The sequence below is a fragment of the Sceloporus occidentalis genome, unplaced genomic scaffold, assembly GCF_023333645.1.
Source record: "Sceloporus occidentalis isolate IW3139 unplaced genomic scaffold, rSceOcc1.0.p SCAF_180, whole genome shotgun sequence".
Taxonomy (NCBI): domain Eukaryota; kingdom Metazoa; phylum Chordata; class Lepidosauria; order Squamata; family Phrynosomatidae; genus Sceloporus; species Sceloporus occidentalis.
This window is the reverse complement of record NW_028317160.1, coordinates 339,447-359,255: the sequence shown is the minus strand read 5'-3', so window position 1 is coordinate 359,255 and position 19,809 is coordinate 339,447. Positions and strand designations below refer to the sequence as shown.

General features: G+C 39.7%; 1 protein-coding gene across 1 annotated transcript in view; it reads right to left on the bottom strand.

Annotated features, from left to right (window-relative positions):
• Positions 1–6,311, bottom strand: part of LOC149278793 (ADP-ribosylation factor-like protein 15) — a 104,861-nt gene extending 98,550 nt beyond the window's left edge. Inside the window, exon 1 of the mRNA XM_089501722.1 lies at positions 6,282–6,311. Coding sequence (XP_089357848.1) covers positions 6,282–6,311 — 30 coding nt within the window. The remainder of the gene's footprint in view (positions 1–6,281) is intronic.
• Positions 6,312–19,809: the final 13,498 nt, after the last annotated feature.

Genomic DNA, 19,809 nt, shown 5'->3' with positions numbered 1-19,809 from the left:
AAAGAGAAACCCTATAGTTCATTCTTGTTTATAATCAAGCGTTCGGTAGGCCACACCAAGTAATGAGGCTTATACATGAAACAATATAAAAAGAACAAATGATTTCATGCAGCATGAAAAAATGGACTTTAGATACTGTACAAGTAGATAAATAATAAAAGCAAAAACATATAAACTGCGAGTAACTAAAGGTCAAGAAGACTATCTTGTTACTTGTCCTAAATTTGTTTAGAATACTCATTTATACCACAGGAGTAAACGGCTCTACTCAATGGGGTAACCGTCATGTAAGATTACGTTACATTTATTTATATTGCAACAGCAAATTCCGTAGCGCTTTACGATCAGAGGCGGTAGGACAAATTTAAAATCAAACTCGTACAAAAGGAGAAGAGGGCTCTGACCTTGGGAGCTTACAATCTAGTCTGTTGAGGGTGAAATGCAACAGTAAGAGAGCACTGCTTGGATCGAGTCAGAAAAGACTCCAATGTAACAAAAGGAAAACACAAGAATGTATGAAGTATCATCAAAAATGTAAATGTACTGCCCTAACATTGTATAGCCAGGCTATGGAATCTAAGGACGTATGCTACAAGCATTTGTTTTGTCCAAAGTCAAGGTATACTGCCCCTCACTTCCAAACGTTTTAAGTTAAAAAAAGGCAAGTTAAATATTTCGAAGCTGCTCCTGCTCTTTTAGCCCTAGCTTCTCAGATTAGACTCGCCGGTTCTCACACTTGCTTCTACCTATATTTTAAAATATGCGCGCAGACAGGCCTGTAAATGAGAACATGATCAAAGTTGTTAGGGGTCAGACTTGGAAAAACAAAGGCACTGGTGTCTGTCAAAAGGTGATTCCCACTGAGGAGAGCGGTTCGAATTACTCGGCGTAGCACGAAAATGCTAATTTTCTAAAAAAGCCACAAAAAATATGTTTCCTTTCCTGGCAGACTGAGAATCCACTGGTGTCAGGGATTGGGTTTCTCAGGAGTCATAAGTACACAGAGGAATTGAAATAAAAAGATTAAATAAATACTAATAATAATAATAATAAAGGATACGTTAAGTAACACCAATCTGAGCAGCACAAAAATTCTGGACACAAATCTTAACGTCAGTGACAGGAAGGGACTTCGGGAAGGAATTACCATAAATCTGACAAACGCTAATTTGATGGGTGGCTGTATCTGTCTGCTCCAAGACCAGTCTAGACAGTCTATTGAGAAATCCTAAAAACACAACTGTTTGTTCCTTGTAACACCATCTGGAAATAGCAATAAGAGCCTACCCAGCGCCATTCACAAATAGGATCAAAGCGCATTCAAATGCCATCATGAAGTCCTACACACAGAAAATTCAATCAGAGATCTCCGAGCAATTTTCTGAAGGCCTTAACGAAGAAAACCCTCAGACTTTGTAAGCACTTAGCAAACCGTGAACTGAAAGGGATGAGAACGGGGGCATGAAATGAAACAGAAAGGGCTGCTAATACCTGCTCCGTAACCTTTTGCTGCCACCAGGGCCCCCGCAAACCTCAGACGGCAAGAGTTTACCCATGCCTTGCACGGAGACACAGTGGTGTGACTCTTGCATTGGCATTCAGCGCACTCCATCAGAAAGTGCAAAGTGTATCCCGCCTGCTCGGTCTTCCATTAAGATCTGTCCCCGCTTTACATCAAAGCAACGGGGGCCCCTCTATTGAACTTCTTTACATATAGCAAACATAAGAGTCTGGCATAGAAGCCAGGAATCCCCACCCCCATCCCACCAAATGCTTTCCAACTCTATAATCTTTTGTACAGGAGTCAAATCAAAATTCAGTTTTGCACCAAAATGCAAACAAAACAATGTGCTTTTTATTATTTTTATAATTATTATTTTAATAAATACTAAATATAAGACCAAGCTGGGAAGACAACACATAAAATCACACAAAAGAATAACTCAGCCTCAGCTTTGCCCAAACTCCATAAATCGAGATAGAGATATATATATATATATATATATATATATATATATATATATATATATATATAATATAATATATATATATATATATATATATATATATATCTCTCTCTCTCTCTATCTATTATATAACACCGTGGGGTATGCAATATTTTGAGGATTGGTAGCGTAACCAGTTCATTTTTTTTTTTGGCAGGGACAGTAAACTATTCCGATAACATTATTAATGTTTCGCAATCAGGAGGTCATATACGTAAGCAATTTTATCCATGTCACATTAGAAAAATGGATAATGCCTTCAAATGTAGCATTTCCCATTACTGATTTTAAAAAAAATCAAGTGGGACGCAGAAGATTCCATTCTTTCTACTGGGAAGCAACTCCAGACAAAACTAAGGCACAACTCGGCAAACAGACTTATCTTTGTAACACAAAACAAGTGAATGACTTGTTTCCCACAGAGGCCGTGCCAGCAGATAAGTAAAAGCTGGAGTAGAAAGAGTTCATCTATTGAAGCCAGACGTTTCAGGGCATTTATGCCATCCATATTACAATAATGACTCAAAAAGGGAGTATCAGCCCCACGGCCCACCTCCCCCACAGTAAAATACACCATCCACAGAGAAACAACCCTCAAACACAGACTGCTAGCCAGAGCCCACCATCAGCCAGTTCAAAGAGTAACCCAAGTAGGGGGTAATCTGTAAAAAGCAGCATGTAATCAGCATTTTAGTGGGCAGCGCACTGCATAAATTGGTTTTACTTAGTATGTTCAATTAAAGAAGCTATCACTGTAGAGTTTTAACATATTTGTTTAATTATAAGACGACCCCCAAACTTTGGAGCTTAAGAAAAAAAAAAAGTCGCCTTAATATAAGATAACCATTGTGAAAAACATCGTTTTTGCTTTTGTTGCTCTTAAGCTCTCTGTCCATGTGTCATTGTCTTCGACATCCGCTTCTCTGTCCGTCTTCTTTTCTGCAGCTCTGCTCCTTCTCTTGGCACTTCTTGTTCTGTTTTTTTTTTTCTTCGTCCTGTATCGACTCTGCTATCCAGGTACTTCCGCAAAAGAGTAGGATCCTCCGCAGAAAGCCTTCCCCCCCCCCCCCGAGTTTAGGAAGGAGGTTGGGGGGGTGGACTGTCCTCAAAATGTGCGTCATGGCTCTGTCGTTTTGCAGAAGTACTCCAAGAAGCACGCCAGAATATTACAAACTGATTCGCGGAGAGAGGTGCAGAAACGTTTCTTTCTCCAAGTCTGCAGGAGTCACAGCGGAAGAACAGACCGTTCTTCCCCAATTGTGTGCATGGGGCATCAGAGACATCAGGCATCTCGCTGCGTAATACGGCAAGTAAGGCACAGAAGCCCACATAAAGGGGAATGCACCCCAGGTAAAGGGGGGGGCGCTAGCAGACTGCATCATATGGAAAAAGCCACCCTAGTCATAAGCAAAATATAGGCATTTATTATAATATCTTCACCATACAATCGCTTCACCATACCCATTTTCTTAATAATCCAAGAAACATTTATATTACCTGATTTGGAGGGAGGAAAAAAACACAATGGTTAGTATTTAAAAAAATTTTAGGATGCTGAAGTCAGAACAATTCTGTAAAATGATAACTGCAGCAAGAAACAGGAGCATTTAGTTTTTTTTTTTTAGTTTTGATACACATTCAGTATATCTGTACCCATCTACCAGGTAACACAGCCAATCACCTTAACATGTTGTAAAAACACAATACTGTAAAATGGAAGTGTGTGATATGCCCCGGCAGATACATACACTATATTCCTTCACAATAGTGAATTACGGACCCTTTAATATTATAATCCACTCTTTTCTATTCAGTTTTTTTATTGAACGTAATTGACTCTACGCAACAAAAAAAGTTCTATGATGCAAAATATAATTTTACAAGTATTTAATTAGAACATCTTCAACCGAATGAACAAAATTGGTTTATCCCTCCCCAGAATATTTAATTTAAATGCACAATTACAGGCCTTTTGTGATTGGCTGCAGCACATCCACGAGTACGGTACTTGATATACTCACCTGCTGGTTTTGTCTTAAGCAGCACTGCCATCTAGTGGCAGAAAGAGAATACACAAGCCTGATTATTATTGCAGAACTAGACTTTTCTCGGTCAACACAACAAAAATATGCTAATGGTTGGCTGAACATTATAGCTTCAATAACCAAACAGCTGTGTTTTGTCATTCCCCTATGAAGGAATGGCAATGCCCTAATTATAAACATGTACATTTAAAACATTTTACAAGTGCTCCACTGCATTTTAACATGTCAATTCATGTGTGCATGACTTGCTTGTATATATTTACATGTGTGTGCACTGAGCACACTACTTCGCGACCTGCAAGCTGAACGTACATTGTCACCAATGGATCTAAACATGCTTGCTTCAAACAGGTGTTACACTTACACAAAATCTTTATTATACTCTAATATTTGCTTGAACATTGAGAATTTTATTTATTTATTTTATAAATTTCTCTGGCTACAGCCTAGCGCTGGCTTTTGTGTCTCATGACAACTAAGTTAATAAAGTGTTAAGTCCAAAGAGTGGAACAGCTCCTTTATAGTTGTTTTTATGCTTGCAGAAATGCTGAGGTCTCAACATAAAACTGATTTGCTATTCATTGCTCACTTTCCACTTCATGCAGACTTTCACAAACTTTATCTTGAAAGAAAATATCTAATTAATCAAGTAGAAGTGCACATGCGAAACTTGTAGTTCCAAATGGCACATCATCAAAAACAAGAATGAACAACTTGGGATTTTATTGCACGTGTATACTTATTATTGCACAATGCAAACAAATATATACATCAAACCACAAGACGTTGGGTAACAGCAAATTCATTGTTATATAACTGGCAATAAAGCGCTGACACGACAGCGAGAGTAAGGGTGCGACTCCCTAAATTATACTTTCAGCGCCGCTTCTTATGTAAAGCGCCTACTAGCTACAATGCAGTACGGAGTCCAGGAAGGAAACGTAAATTAGAATATCTAATTTCATGGAACATTCCAGCCAGATTATATGCTTGTAGAAACAAGCAGCGGGGGGACAAAATTAGACCGAAGCGTAAAGAATAAAATCATATAATATTTAAAAACAGACTATGGGATATATTCACTTAACTGGGAGTGTGAAGGGGAGCTGAATGCCAGCCCAGTCCTTATAGGAGGTATGCCCTTCGTAATGCACAGATATATCAAGATCTCCTGCAAACTCCGCAGTCAGAGAATACATTTTATCTTCTATCCAATAAACCTGAATCCCATCAACGTGGATAACGTTTCAGACGATTGCAGGGTTTTCACATCGGATTTAGTAGGAAGGTACGCGCATGTAAGAGAGACAGAGCCGATGCCTGAAAGAGGTTGGCAGGCCATAGATACATAAACAAGATGATCACGGTTAGTATCTATTTATATCGCACCATCATATTCCGCAGAGCTGTACAGTTGCACCCCTTGCCTTACTCTGAGAATCGCTTGGGGGCAACACCGGAAAAAAAAAAGGGACAGAAGTGCAAAACTATAAGAATGGAACAGACTGGAAATCCCCTTTAACTATTTAAAAGCCCCTGCCAAAACACTATAGGAACAAATATAACACGTATACATCCTGCGCAGCAGTTATAAAGGCAGCATAAGAAGCAGAACGACAAGATCCAATATTTTTATGACTGCATTTCTGGAACGGCTCTATGGAAACGTGCAGCGATCAGATTTTATAGCCTAAAATTACACCAAAAGAGTGTTTGCATGCTTATTATTGGCAAAGACTTTAACTCACTTAAAAGCATGTATGTATGTATGTATGTATGTATGTATGTATGGAGCTGGACATGCAGAAGATATCTTGAGCTCTTAAATGCTTGGTGCTGGTATACCAGTTTGGGTTTTATTTAGGAATTCCTCTCACCAAATTTTGGGTCACCAGCTCTTTTGATGCAGTAATGGAACATCTACAACATCTGAAATAAATGTGCATCTATGGGCACCTGACTTAGGAGACCATACTAGGTGCCATCATTTAGCAGGTTCTGCCCCAACGCAGTGGCGATGCAGAGCTCTATTACTGGGCATTTACGCTGCCCGCTGTCAAGAACCTGCCTCATGTCTGGGCTGTTGGCAGCATTAGTTACCAGTTTACGCTCTGAGCCGTCTTCCAGGTCCTCGTACCCAGCCCCTGGCTTGCAGGTATATACGTCGGCCATCATTTGAGGAGTCTCAGCGCATCGTTCTATATACACAGGATCGCAACATCTTGGTTACCACATAATCTAAAAATGGCCAGCACTTCATCTCCGCGTGACTGAGCTCTGGGTGCGCGATATTGCCGTTTCATTTACTGTTTTGACCTTTCCTCGTACTCCGCTTGCCATGACTTTGAAAAACTCTTACCTGCCCCAAACCCTTTGGGCTGTAATGGACTGAGCTAAATTTACCCCTCTAAAGCAGTCACAGCACCAGGAGCCCAATCAAAAAAGGAACACGACTTTTAGGTGGAAGAACTTCTCCTCAGTTATCTTAGACTGAGGATCCATCTGTGATGCGCCCCCGGTGAATGGCCGCGATGAACAGACGCCAGCTGACTGGAAGTATCATGTTCAGGGAGATTTGTTCAAAGCAGAAAGTGGCATTTTATGGCCGGTGTGTCCCTTCAAGTTTGTTTAACTATATACTGGATTTCTCTAGTATATCTTCTTTATATAGGAAACATATCTATTAGACTTGTGCCTTCGTTTTCGTACAAACTTTTTTTTGTTGTTTTTATGAAGATTTTGTGCACTTGTACAAATCAACAAAAACGGAGATCTCCAACGAAACCCACAAAAGTTCAGAAAATGTGTCACGGTTCGTCCATTAGCCATCACGTGTAGCCACCGCCATTACTAGCTGTTTTGGCGCTCGTTTATGAGGTAAAGTGGGGGGGACTGTGTGTGTAGGAGGGTTCATATCAATGACTGATAGGTGGAAGTGGCCAACAACAAAACAGGTGGTGGTCTCATTGATGGTAATGGCTGTGGAAGTTTTTCCTTACTTTTTTACTCTGGCCAATCAGCATTTACAGGGGGAGGGGCCAAGCATTAAATAAATGTGCTGACACTATTTTAACTCGTCAGTAGCTGCAGTTACAGACTGATGGGAGTTGGAGTGTGACACAGTGACAGGTTATCAGAGTCTGAGATTGATGCTCATTACTCATATACAATCAGCACGTTAATGAATAGCTTATTTTACTGCAGAAAATGTCCTGTTGCGGGTGGATTGGAGTAGTGATTCCTGTATTACAGCGACTGCAGCAGACATTTTCCCCTGTTGCCGAGTAGAGTTTGACTTTTATACGACCAGCCAAAACTGTAATACATTTTATTTATTACCGTATTTGCTCATTTATAAGACGACCCCCCAAAATCTGAATATTAATTTAGGAAAAAAAGAAAAAGCCTGAATATAAGACGACCCTATAGGAAAAGTTTTGCCAGTAAATGTTAATTCATGTAAACTATTTTTTTTTTTTTTTTTTAATAAAAGCTATGATTGAGAAAAATATTTTGTTTTTATTTCCTTTTATTTTCCAACCTGCCCCCCCAGTTATGCACATCTGCCCCCAGGCTTGCCACTCTGCCCCATGATATGCCTTTTAACCCTCTGAATGCCACTGTGTCCCATGATATGCCTTTTAACATTCTATATGCCGCTGTGCTCCATGATTTACCTTTTGACCCCCTATGTGCCACTCTGCCTCCAGAAATGCCTTATACCCCTATATGCCACTCTGGCATTTAGGGGGTTAAAAGGCATATTATGGGGCAGAGTGGCATGTAGGGAGTTATAAGGCATTTCAGGAGGCAGAGTGGAGTATAGAGGGTTAAAAGGCATTTCTGGAGGCAGAGTGGCATTAAGGGGGTTAAAAGGCATTTCATAGAGCACTCTGCCTACAGAAATACCTTATGCCCCCCATTTAACACTCTCCCCCAAAAACCGACTCGCGTTGCGTTGCCTGGGCAGCAGATAGACGTCTACGTGATTTGCGTGGGTAACTTCTGCTGCAGATGGAAGGAGGTGCAGTTAACAGCGGGGGTTGTCTGTGTCCATTGCGCATACACCCTCCGACTGTCAGAGAGAATTCCCTGCACCTCCTTCCGGCTGCAGTGGAACTTCCCCACGTGAATCACGTAGATGTCTACACGCTTCCCCGGCTACACACCAGGGACTCAGAAGCACCGGTAAGTTGGGAGGGCATAAGACAGGAGGATCCAGGTCCCCTGCAGACCTAGTTGAGGTCTGATTATAAGACGAGGGGTATTTTTCAGAGCATTTGCTCTGGAAAAAACCTTGTCTTATAACCGAGCAAATACGGTAATGTTTGTACCGTATCATCTGTGATTCTTCATTGATAAATATTGGTGACGATATATGAATATATAATATTGGGGAAATTCAGTCCTGCTCCACAGAGCTGCATGCACCATCTGCCAGTGTCTGTCTGCCCAGTTCGCTGCTGTTGCTGCACCTCCTTCCCCATCTCTTTTAATTTCTATTATGAAAGGAGAGATCAGAAGGTGTCGGGGATCTCCTCCTTTGGAAAGGCCCCACGGATGTCATTCAAAAAAAAAAAAAAAAAAAAAAAGGCACCCCATGAAATTTCATTATTTCATCGTAATCATAAATTACATTATTTGAATGGTAAACAGGAACTCCATATGGCATGTTTGCAAGTTTTCTTTGGTCATGTAATCCCAGACATTTCATTAACAATGAGCGACTGGAAGGAGCAAAGCAGTGCATTCCAGGATATGTACATTTCTTCTCCATAAATAAACCAATCCCAAGAGATCTTACAAGAAGCAGACACAACCCTGTAATGATTTACATGCAAGGTCATAGACCAACCAGATAACCTGTTTAACTCATTCATAACCAATGGGATTCTATATTAAAAAAAATTGCCAGTGATATTTATTTTTAATGTGCCAAAAATTTATGCAGCACTTACATACACATTATATATAATATAAAACTGCAGAAGCCAAGTAGCCATGGCTCCCAGAAATATCACTGCTGGAACCTTTACCTAGAACCCTTGATTATTACATATCTTAAATACAGATCCACTTTAAAATATACTGGTTCTCGACTTGTCGGCCCAATCAATTGCCCACTTCTTTAAGTTCCCACAACACTCTTATTCCCCCCCCCCTTAAACACTGAGAAAAGCAACATAAATATGTACAAATAACTGTATCCTGTTAAGGCTGGTCCCAGAATTGTATAATCTGTCCACTTGCAAAGTCATAGAATTTTAAGGCAGGGAGGACCCCGAACTCATATCCTGCAATTCACACAAAGATTTTATTAAGTCTATAAAAATGTTCCACAATACAAACACCAACAAAGACTAACGTCAAAAACTTTTCCTGCGTTACTAGGGCCATAGTGGTGGTACCTGCAGTGGTTACACAATCGGAATATAAGAGCATTTGGGTGGGCCACAACGCTGCTCCTGCAGCCCGGAGAAAGTGGCCCTTCACCCGGAGTATCCAGGCAAAACATGGAGAGTTCCCAGGTACGCCTCCCATGCATTGGCAGAGAGGCACCACTGTAATAAAAACCACCGGTAGATCTTAATGGGCATCAGGCCGCTGTTATTTTAGGATATTCCGGTACGTCCATACAGTACTGAAGGGTTAGGGTGTATGACACTAGACTGTCCCTTTAAAAAGGTCTTTGAACAAATTAAAAGATACATCATTGTTTATGTCAGCTGAAAAGATACTGTTGCAAAGGACTCAAGGGACAGGGTTATGACATTAACTTTTTGGTGTCCTTGCTGATATTCTCTGTTTGCAGGATGCAACTAGCAGAGGCATTTGCACATCTACATATGTGTAGAGACTTTACAACCAGAATATATTTCTTATATACATATACACAAACATACAGTATATACACATACATAATCGTTCCTTTGGACATAGAAAACTAGGCATGTGCGTCATGAGCTTCCATAAATGTTCAGTGTTAAAAAACAGTTTTGTAACTAAATGTAGCTTTTGAAACACCATCCCTAGTGCTGCTAGATTCATAATGAATGAATAAAGGATTCAAAACATCAGTAATATCACCCATACTAGCAGGTAACATTGGCTATCCAGTGTGAATGTACAGTAAGCCGTGGAACCTCACAGAATCAGTCACTAGGGGGCGATCTTAAGCATGATCGATAAAAATATTTAAAAAGCTGCAAAAAGTGGGGTAATTCTAGATCCCCAATCATACACATAAATAAGTTTTAGCGATCTTGGGTACAAGTTCCTATCATTTAAACAAGGGTTAAACACGCCACACAAACAATACCATGAACAATGCCTCTAGACTGTAAGCTCGTTTGAGCAGGGCCCTCCTCACCTGTTCTCTCTGTAAGTCAAATTGTTATGTTACATACTACTTGTTATGTCCTGTCTACCCATTGTACAGCGCTACGGAATTTGATGGCGCTATATAAAACAATAATAATAAAGTAAGCACTGTTTCTGTGGTTCGATGCTACGTTTTACCCTATCTTTATACCGCAGGAGTCGTATTCAGTTAATTGAGTTTCATGTTATCGTTTAACAGACTTTATGATTCATATGACTTTAAGCTGCAGTGGTAGTTACACAACACATATTCCCACAAGGCAAACGGCAAGGCTGGGGTTATTTGATGTAAGATTGACCATGTTTGCATTTACAACCCACTGTCCTTTTCATTTTTTTTACTTTTATTTTCCATTTGTTTTGATGGCTTTGATAGTGCCAAGCAGGACACATCTGTACATGGGGGAAATTAACTTTCCAATGTATAACAGAAGGTATAAACCAACAGGCGGGATGCCGAGAGTAATCATAACTGGAACATTCCAATCATTTCCCATCATCGACCTGGTGTAAAACGCAATAATTAGCAAGACCTCGGATTTTCAGGTCCAACTGGTCCCCAAAAACAGGCAACGGAAATCGTCCCTGGTGGGCCCAGTGATCACTTTTGGCAGAGGCGACGTCGCTGCAAACAATGGGGGGGAAAAAAAATTCCAATTTACCACAACCCATACTGTTAGTGCATTTAACTCTTTCCTTCAATGTAATTGGTAGCCTTCAGTTCAGTCATGTAATTATTGATGAGATTGTTCTGTGTCGTGAGTTAGTCACAAGCTTCTACATTTGCTTAGATCTCATAGCATTTCCCTCGTTTCCACTTACCTGCCTCATCATCTTTGGGGCATTAGCAGCACACATATCATGATCCCTTGCCCACCTTGGCTGACCTCCTCCATAAAATAAGGATTGCATGGAAATAAGAGCACTGTGAACCAATCTGCCTCAAATTACAATAACGAGTTATGTTTCGGCTCGTCCAAGGAAGCTTCTGCACCAGGAAGAGTTTGCAGGCCCTGTATAATGTATAGTTAAATTAGTGGGATTTATCCATCGGATTATGATTTATACAGGGCCAGAGAAGCCATTCTTGCTGGAGAAACTTGCTAGGGATCCGCCTTCATAATGTACAGCCAAGTGAGAATACACAGTATTAACATTGAGAAGGAACAAAAAATGAAATAATTTTCACACAGGGCCCTATATCATTTATTTTGCTATTTAAACCAAAACTAATTCAAACTCCAGTGATATGGGCATTAATGATTTAAAAGCGGTTTACACATTTCTGTAAGAAAAAGGAAGAGGACACAGGTTGCCAACATTTAATCTAGAATAAAGGAGGAGAATAAAGGATTGCAACTATAGAGGAAGTTTGTGTTTCTAAGACATATTACATTAAAAGGTTTCCCTGAACAGATCAGAAAATAATTTATATTAATAAAACAAATTATATCATAATAAACAATAATACAGTATGGAAGATTTTGGCATTCACACAACCCTCCACCTATATCCTGTTTCCTGCACCAGTTGTAAATATGTTGCTAAAAATTAAAAAAAAAATAAATATATATATATATATATATATATATATATATTAGTGTGCATACGTGCGTGGGTGCGTGGGTGTACCCGAACGCGGGTGTGCATGTGCGTGTGAACAGTTACACAGAAAAAAAAAGTCAGAGCACATGCAGAAAGATCTCATATGCTCTGCGAGGGGACAGAGTAAATGCATTCAGATGTTTTCCTAATATTGTTATTTGTGTACCGGCGACACAGCGAGAGCAGCCGCAGGTAGAAGAACCCACCCTGTCCACTGTGCTTAGACTCATCAAAAAAGCGTTACTGAAAAGCAACCCATTGGCTGCCATCGATACCGTTGTCAATCTTGCGCCAAATAATGTCAAGATTTTCGTTTACCTTCTAGGATAAACCCCTTATTCCTGACCAGTTATTACCACTTGCTATACCCAGCTAAATGGAATTCACCCATGAGAATATACCCCTGCATCAACATTTAAACAAAGGAAGCATTACATTAAGAACCAGAGGCTTTGGAGGCACCATGTTATGTATTATACCACCAATTTATCAAGCGTTGAGCCATGCATCTCTAGAACAGTAATATATATTAGTAGCCACCACAAACATCAGAAGTAAAAGGTAAAATTCTGGAAACTCTTCATGAACTTTGTTTTAAAACGCAACACAAGGACATGTATATACAAATCACATATGTTTCTTATAAGCAGGGCTTGGCAAATGCTGGCCTGAATTAATTTTGTCTTATTTTGTTTTTCCATTATTTTTTTTCTTTGTAAAAAAAAAAAAAGTTTGATAAATTGCACATTAATCGGCCCAGCCTTGTTTATAAACTTAAAAACAAAAGCCAGCAATTGAAATGGATGATGCCATTTAAAAAAAAAAAAAAATGAAACACACATTATTAAAATAAAATGCAGACTTTGGATTGGATGGGATTCTCACAAAAAAAAAAAACCAAAAAAAAAAACCCAAAAACAACAACAACAACAACACATGCTTGTTCAATTCATGCCATGAGCAAAAATAGCGATGAGGCACGTTTTTGCCACTTAAGCTGAACACAAGCGTGGTACGGAAGTAAGAGCTTACCGTGTAAGCAGCAATTCTACAAACGGCAAATGTGATCTGGGTGCATTCTGACACTGTCTACAAGTTAAAAGACAGAAGATGGTTACCTAACGTAACCAGATATCTATCCATTGGCAATCCTGGAAGAAAAGATTCAAGCATAAAGACTGTTCTATATGCAGAAGGAAAGATGAAACATAGGTCTGGTATATGTTTTCCATGCAGTATACAGATGAATGACATTGAAAGTACACCCTGTACCAAGAGTTCTAAACATAACCTACATCAATAAGGGCTGCGTAATATAAACCTTCAAAACGGTCTTTGCTTCTGCAACTCAGAGATGAGCTGGTTTCCCATAGTAACTCGTGAGACGACGCGCTCAATAAAAACGGGTCAACAGATAAGAGAACAGACCACGTGCAAATCCACACATGCTAACGTATTGAAGCAATTCTACTAACGTGAGGTCAGATGGACCATTGAAATCAAAGCCCATTCTGAGTTAAAGTGCCACACAGACATTAGGCGATATCACATTCTTTTAACCCCTTCGTGACAAAGGCTGATTTTACTTTTTGTACCCTTTGTGACAATGGCCGTTTTAACATTTCTGCGCTGCTCGTGTTTAGCTGTAATTTTCTTCTTTCCCGTTTACTGAACCCACACACATTAGATATTGTTTTTTTCAGGACAAGAAGGGCTTTCTTTAGATGACATTGTTTTGATTGTATCATATTATTTACTATTAAAAAAGTATAAAATATGGTGAAAAATTTAGAAAAAAATGACTGTTTCTAACTTTTAGTTGAAAAATCTTTTACTCATCTATAAAAGGTAATAAAAAAACCTGCTAAATAGATTCTACTATTTGTCCTGAGTTTAGAAATACCCAATGTTTTTATGTTTTTTTTGCTTTTTTCTGCACGTTATGGAGCAATAAGTACAGGTAGCGTTTTGCTATTTCAAAGCCATTTTTTCCAAATCTGGTAATTCTTCCCCCATGTGCCATTTCGGGTATCTTTGAAGCCGGCCAATGCAATTTACCCCATCAAGTCATATTTTTGAAAACTAGACAGCCCAGGGTATTCCAAATGCTGGTATTTTAACCCTTTCCAAGCACTTATTCTACCATCAGCCTTTGTCAAACTTTATGGTAGTAATTTTTTTGCATTTGTTTTTTCACAAACATTTTACTTTAGGTATAAATAAACAGGTTCTGGTATATGTCACTATCAAAAAACACCCCAATATGTGTTTAGCAACATCTCCTGAGTACAGCGATACCTCACATGAATGATTTTGCCTGGCTGTTTGGGGGCAAAAGGGCCACATTTGGGGCATGCACATTTTTCAATGTTGCACTTTGGCATTTGGGGATCCACTGCCCATGCCCTATTTGGTACATCTTTGAGCCGGGCCATTTCAGTGTGCCCAATAAAGCTATATATTTTTGAAAACTAGACACCCCAGGGTATTTCAAATGCTAGTATTTTAACTCTTTCCATGCACCATATCTACCACCAGTCTTTGTCAAACTTTGTGATAGTCATTTTTTTCCCATTTGTTTTGTCACACACATTTTACTTCAGGTATGAATTAAAAAGTTCTCGTATATGTCACTATCACAAAACACCCCAATATGTGTTCAGCAACATCTCCTGAGCGCAGTGATACCCCACATGAATGATTTTGCCTGGCTGTTCGGGGGCAAAAGAGCCACATTTGGGGCATGCACATTTTTCAATGTTGAACTTTGGCATTTGGGGATCCACTGCCCATGCCCTATTTGGTACATCTTTGAGCCGGGCCATTTCAGTGTGCCCAACAAAACCATATATTTTTGAAAACTAGACACCCCAGGGTATTTTAAATGCTGGTATTTTAACTCTTTGCATGCACACATTTTACCACCAGCATTTTTTTAAAGTTTGCAGTAGTATTTTTGTGTGTGTATTTTTCCCACACACACCTACTTTATGTATGAATTTACAGCTCCTGGTATATGCCGCTGTCACACGACACCCCAATATGTGTTCAGCAACATCTCCTGAGTACAGTGATACCCCACATGCATGGGTTTGTCATTTTTGGGGGGAACTAAAAGGCCACATTTGGTACGTGTGCATTTTTCTAATTGGAAATTAGATGTGTGGCCATCCTTCCCGCCGTGTTAATTGGGACCTTGTTGAACCCGGCCAATTCAATTTACCCCATCAAATCATACATTTTTTAAAAGTAGACACCCCATGGGCATTTAATATGCCAGTATTTTAACTCTTTCCATGCGAGAATTGTTTTAAGCTAATATGCTAATTTTAGGACTTGCTCACAAAAATATATTTTTTATATATATATATTTTTTTTTAATTTTTTTTACATTTTTTTTCAACTTGAAGGTTCCCCTGATAGTGACATCAGTGGGAAATTATTTTTACATTTTACTGGTTTTTTACTATTTTTTTTCTAATTATTATTAATTTTATTTTATTTTTAATTTATTTTTTCTAATCACACTGATTAGAAAGCTGAGCTCCATTGACTTGCATGGTTGAATGCAGTACCTATATTCAACCTGCAAGTGGAGCCAGAGTTCTCTAGAGGGTCTGGAGACCGTCTAGCGAACTTTTTAGACTTTATTGGTTTTCTGTATTGAATTTTCCCGGACCGCCGCCATCTTGCAGATGGCGAAGATCACCGGCAGCTGCGGCTGTGACCGCTCTCCGGAGCGGTCACAGTCCATCCCCAGGTAAGTGTTTGGTGTCGCTGGATGCCTCCTGATCGAGGCATTCCAGCGACACCATTTAAGTTTAGGAGGCGATCGTTGATCGCCTCCTAAACGCTTTTAAAACGGGCGTCCGCCGCCATACAAAGTATGGCGGATGTTGACGCCCCGGGGAGGGGCCAGAGATGGCCCCTTTGTGCCGATAATGGCGTTGCTGAATGCCTCGAGGTCGAGGCATTACAGCAACGCCGTTTCGGTGCAGAAAGCGAAAATAGATCGCTTTCTGCACCCGTTTAATGACGTGCCGGTCCTGGCACGTCATTTGTCGTTATCGACATGAATTTCCGTGACGTGCCCGGACCGGCAATTGTCATCAAGGGGTTAAAGGAAGACGCAGAGGAAGCACACAATTGGACACAGGATTCAATAACAGAGCTTACGCTTCAAACCGGTCACAATGGTCGAACGAGAACTGTAAGCACTACCACAACATCCACTACAAGCAACCCTTAATGTAAGAAGAATACCACTGTTGTTTCAGTAAAACAATAGGGCTGTGTTTCCTCCTCCGGTAATTTTTGTACTAAATCTCTAGATGTCTGTAAGTGGCCTGTAAGGTCCATAGAAAAGAAGCCCAACGAAGCAGCACTGGAGCTTTTTGAAGGCGTTTTCCATGCAGCGTCACTAGCGTGCAGTCCATACCCCCTTATATACCTTGATCAGTAACACAACCATCAGCGAGTGACCCAGAGGCAGACGGAATTAGGTTATAATAATACATTTCAAACTTCCATACAGAGAGAGAGCTGCCTTGTGAGAGTTCAAATGAAATAACGTTACAAGATCTTACCTGCATATTTAACGTAGAGTCTAACTTAGTTCAAGCGATACTTCTCTTCTTTTACCAAGCATTTTCTTTGTATGTTGTAAAATCTACGTGTACATTTGAATATTTAAATCACTCTTCACTTTTTATTGTGGCCCGCTGCATAAAGTCTGCCCAGATTCCCATCAATAAGAGAAAGCATACAAACAAACCATAAATCAGCAAAAAAGATACAAAAATATTTATAAGACTTCCACACAAAGGACGCACCCTTGTTCAATTTCGCAATACTAGCCTGCATGTGATAATCTTAGTAAACAAATTAAAACCAATGAAACCTAGCAAAGGACCTTTAGGTAATCCAATTTACCCTGAATGTAATCATTAACAACATAAAAGGTCTTGTGTACAAAACATTGTTCCTTACACGAGTGCCTTAAGCAATCTTGATCCATTAAACAATGGGTTCTGCCGCAGCACCGCGGACATCTAGAGCTTTAACAGTCTTGGGTTTTGATCAGTGAGCACTACGGGAACTGCTAGGGGCTGCCTTTGTTATAAAGGAGGATGCCTATTCATAGAAAACGTGGGCTTTATGCACTCATCCTTGAGGCTGTCCGTATTCCAAACAGAAGAAAGAAGAACATTAGTGATGCATATGAAACAAATCTCGGTAATATCTACAGTATCCCGGAGACTAGACTGGCCCCTCATACAGTACAAAGTATGTTACCTGCATACGTCCTACATTTTATAGAGCCCGTCATGAATCTTTACTGTTCTAGTAAAACCATATTTTGGTCCAATCTTTCGGGTGCTATTAGATGATATGCTTTGCAAGACGATAAGCAGGATGCTTAGATCAGAAATGAATCTTGAACATAAGTCATGTATGTCATCAACATTATCATCATCTTTTATTTATCCAGCGCGACAATTTACACAGCTCTTCTTATAATATACACACATCTAGAATAAGACAGACTAATTACGTAAAGGGGGCCCTGCTCGCAAGCTTATAATATTATTCATTCTAAGCTCAATGAAAGTAGGCCTTAAGAGGATGTATTGATGGATTGAAAGAAGAATAGAAGCTCAGTCACACTTCTTTATGCTACTAAGAATATCGTCTATCAACATGCACAGAACCATTAAGGACGACCATTACACAGGTCTTCGTAAAATTATTAATGTTATAGAGTAGCAACAAAACATCTGGGGGTATCACTCAGGCAACCACACTGAGAATCAAAGGACAGAGGACATTGTGCCCTTGCCATGCTGACAACTGTCAATAACAAAGCAAAATAGATCCTCTGAAAAAGAACCCTTCTGTAAACTTGTCTTGTGGCCTCTAGATGCTGGCAATGCGGGTGTTCTCAGAACACTGCAAGGACTTTGTAAAGGTTAGAAGTCTTGACATGGCCTTTGAGGGCAAACAGCTGAGAGCCACCAAATCAACACGGAAAGACCTTGCGTACGAGTTTGTCAAAGTACTTCTTAAGACTGTTTGACAACTAGAACTACTTTTAAAATGCACCCATTACAAAATGAAGTGAACATGTTCTTTAAATACTAAAAGGTACACGAGACCCGATTTGCTGTGTAGCTTTTGAAATGCATACATTTTTCAGTTTAATAAACCAAATAAAAAGGGTGTTTAAGGAGTACAATAAGCAGTGTATTTGTGTATATATTATAACAAACCCATGGTGGATCTCTGCCCGTTGGTGGATGCCAACTACCTCAGTAAGTCTTTGTAAGGGTCGTGGTGAGGAAAAGAGAAGTACCTTCATGACAGCAAGTGTTATGCTTCCGTGGGGTAAATAGTCTCTTACTTTTACACTTATCACCAAAATAACCGATCTGCAGTTCTAGTAATTAAATTTGTGTAGATACAGAAGCTCCTACACCTCAGCAGCGGTGGTTTTTCCCCCTACTACACGTTACATCAGGGATCTGAACGGCACGACGGGGCAGAATCTCTATGTGGTCTTAACGGACATGTTGAGATTTGCATGTACACATACTGTATGAACATGTGAGAAACCTTTGAGAGGATTATCCCTAAACACCTTATGACCTTTACAGAATTCATCCCCTGCCGATGAACATATTAAGGCATCTTATGCATCATGTGGCTTTAGCCACTCCGATTCTGAACACATCACACACCTGTCTGAATAAAGAGACACTTTGTAAAAGCGGTATAATCCTCTCTCAACAAATCTGAAGCAATAAAGGAACTAACCGTGTATAATACCGGTCCCCAAACACAAACACTGCGACCGGCAGCACAACATATAAATGGCTGTATTGTTATTGTGTATTTTTTAATCATCCTGAACACGCAGACATTCTACAGTGACAGAAAATACACAGAACAGAGAAAAAGTGAAATATAGAACACATATGAATGCTTCACAATTCCACAGCTGTATTCTGCTACAAACAGATACTTAACTACTATTGTGTAATAACCCTTTCCATGCCATACCGTTGTCGTGTAAAAGAGCTGTAAATTGTCTTTCCATGCAATGTAAAGTTTGCCAATTGTCTACACCGATCAAAAAAAGAATGCTTTAACTTTAACCCCTTAAAATCCAGGGCTCTTTCTACATTACAGGATAGGAGCAATTTTCATGTTTTTACTATGTCTCTGTCCCTCATATTAGTGCAACCACACAAATTATATAATGGGGGGTGGGTTTCTGGCACAAGTAGGGCTTTCTTTTCAAACCATATTAATAAATGTAATTTATTTTGTAATAAAATGAATATATATAATCTGTATAAAGATACAACCAAGGGGAAAAATACATTATGTTGTCCTGATTTGGAAAATGTTGTCCATTATAGGGCAAATAATACAGGTTGCACATTCCTTTTTTTTTCCTTCCAGATTTAGCATGGGTGAGACTTTAATACTGGTCTCAGATATCAAAAAGACCCCATAAAAGTAAATGTAACTGAAAAGAAGGCAGCCCAGGGTGTTGTGTAATCAGTCAGTGAAATATTTAGCAGGAGACCCGATTTGGGTCTCTACAGACCCCATAAGTCCTTGACGCATCAATAGGATTCCCTGGAGATGTCAGTGATGGCGTCGCTGGAAGGATATGCCCGAACATTTAAATCCCTGCAGAATGTAACGGCGCTCAATTAGAGCGCTGTCACATTCGATCGGACAACTCTAGCTCATTAATTTTGGCC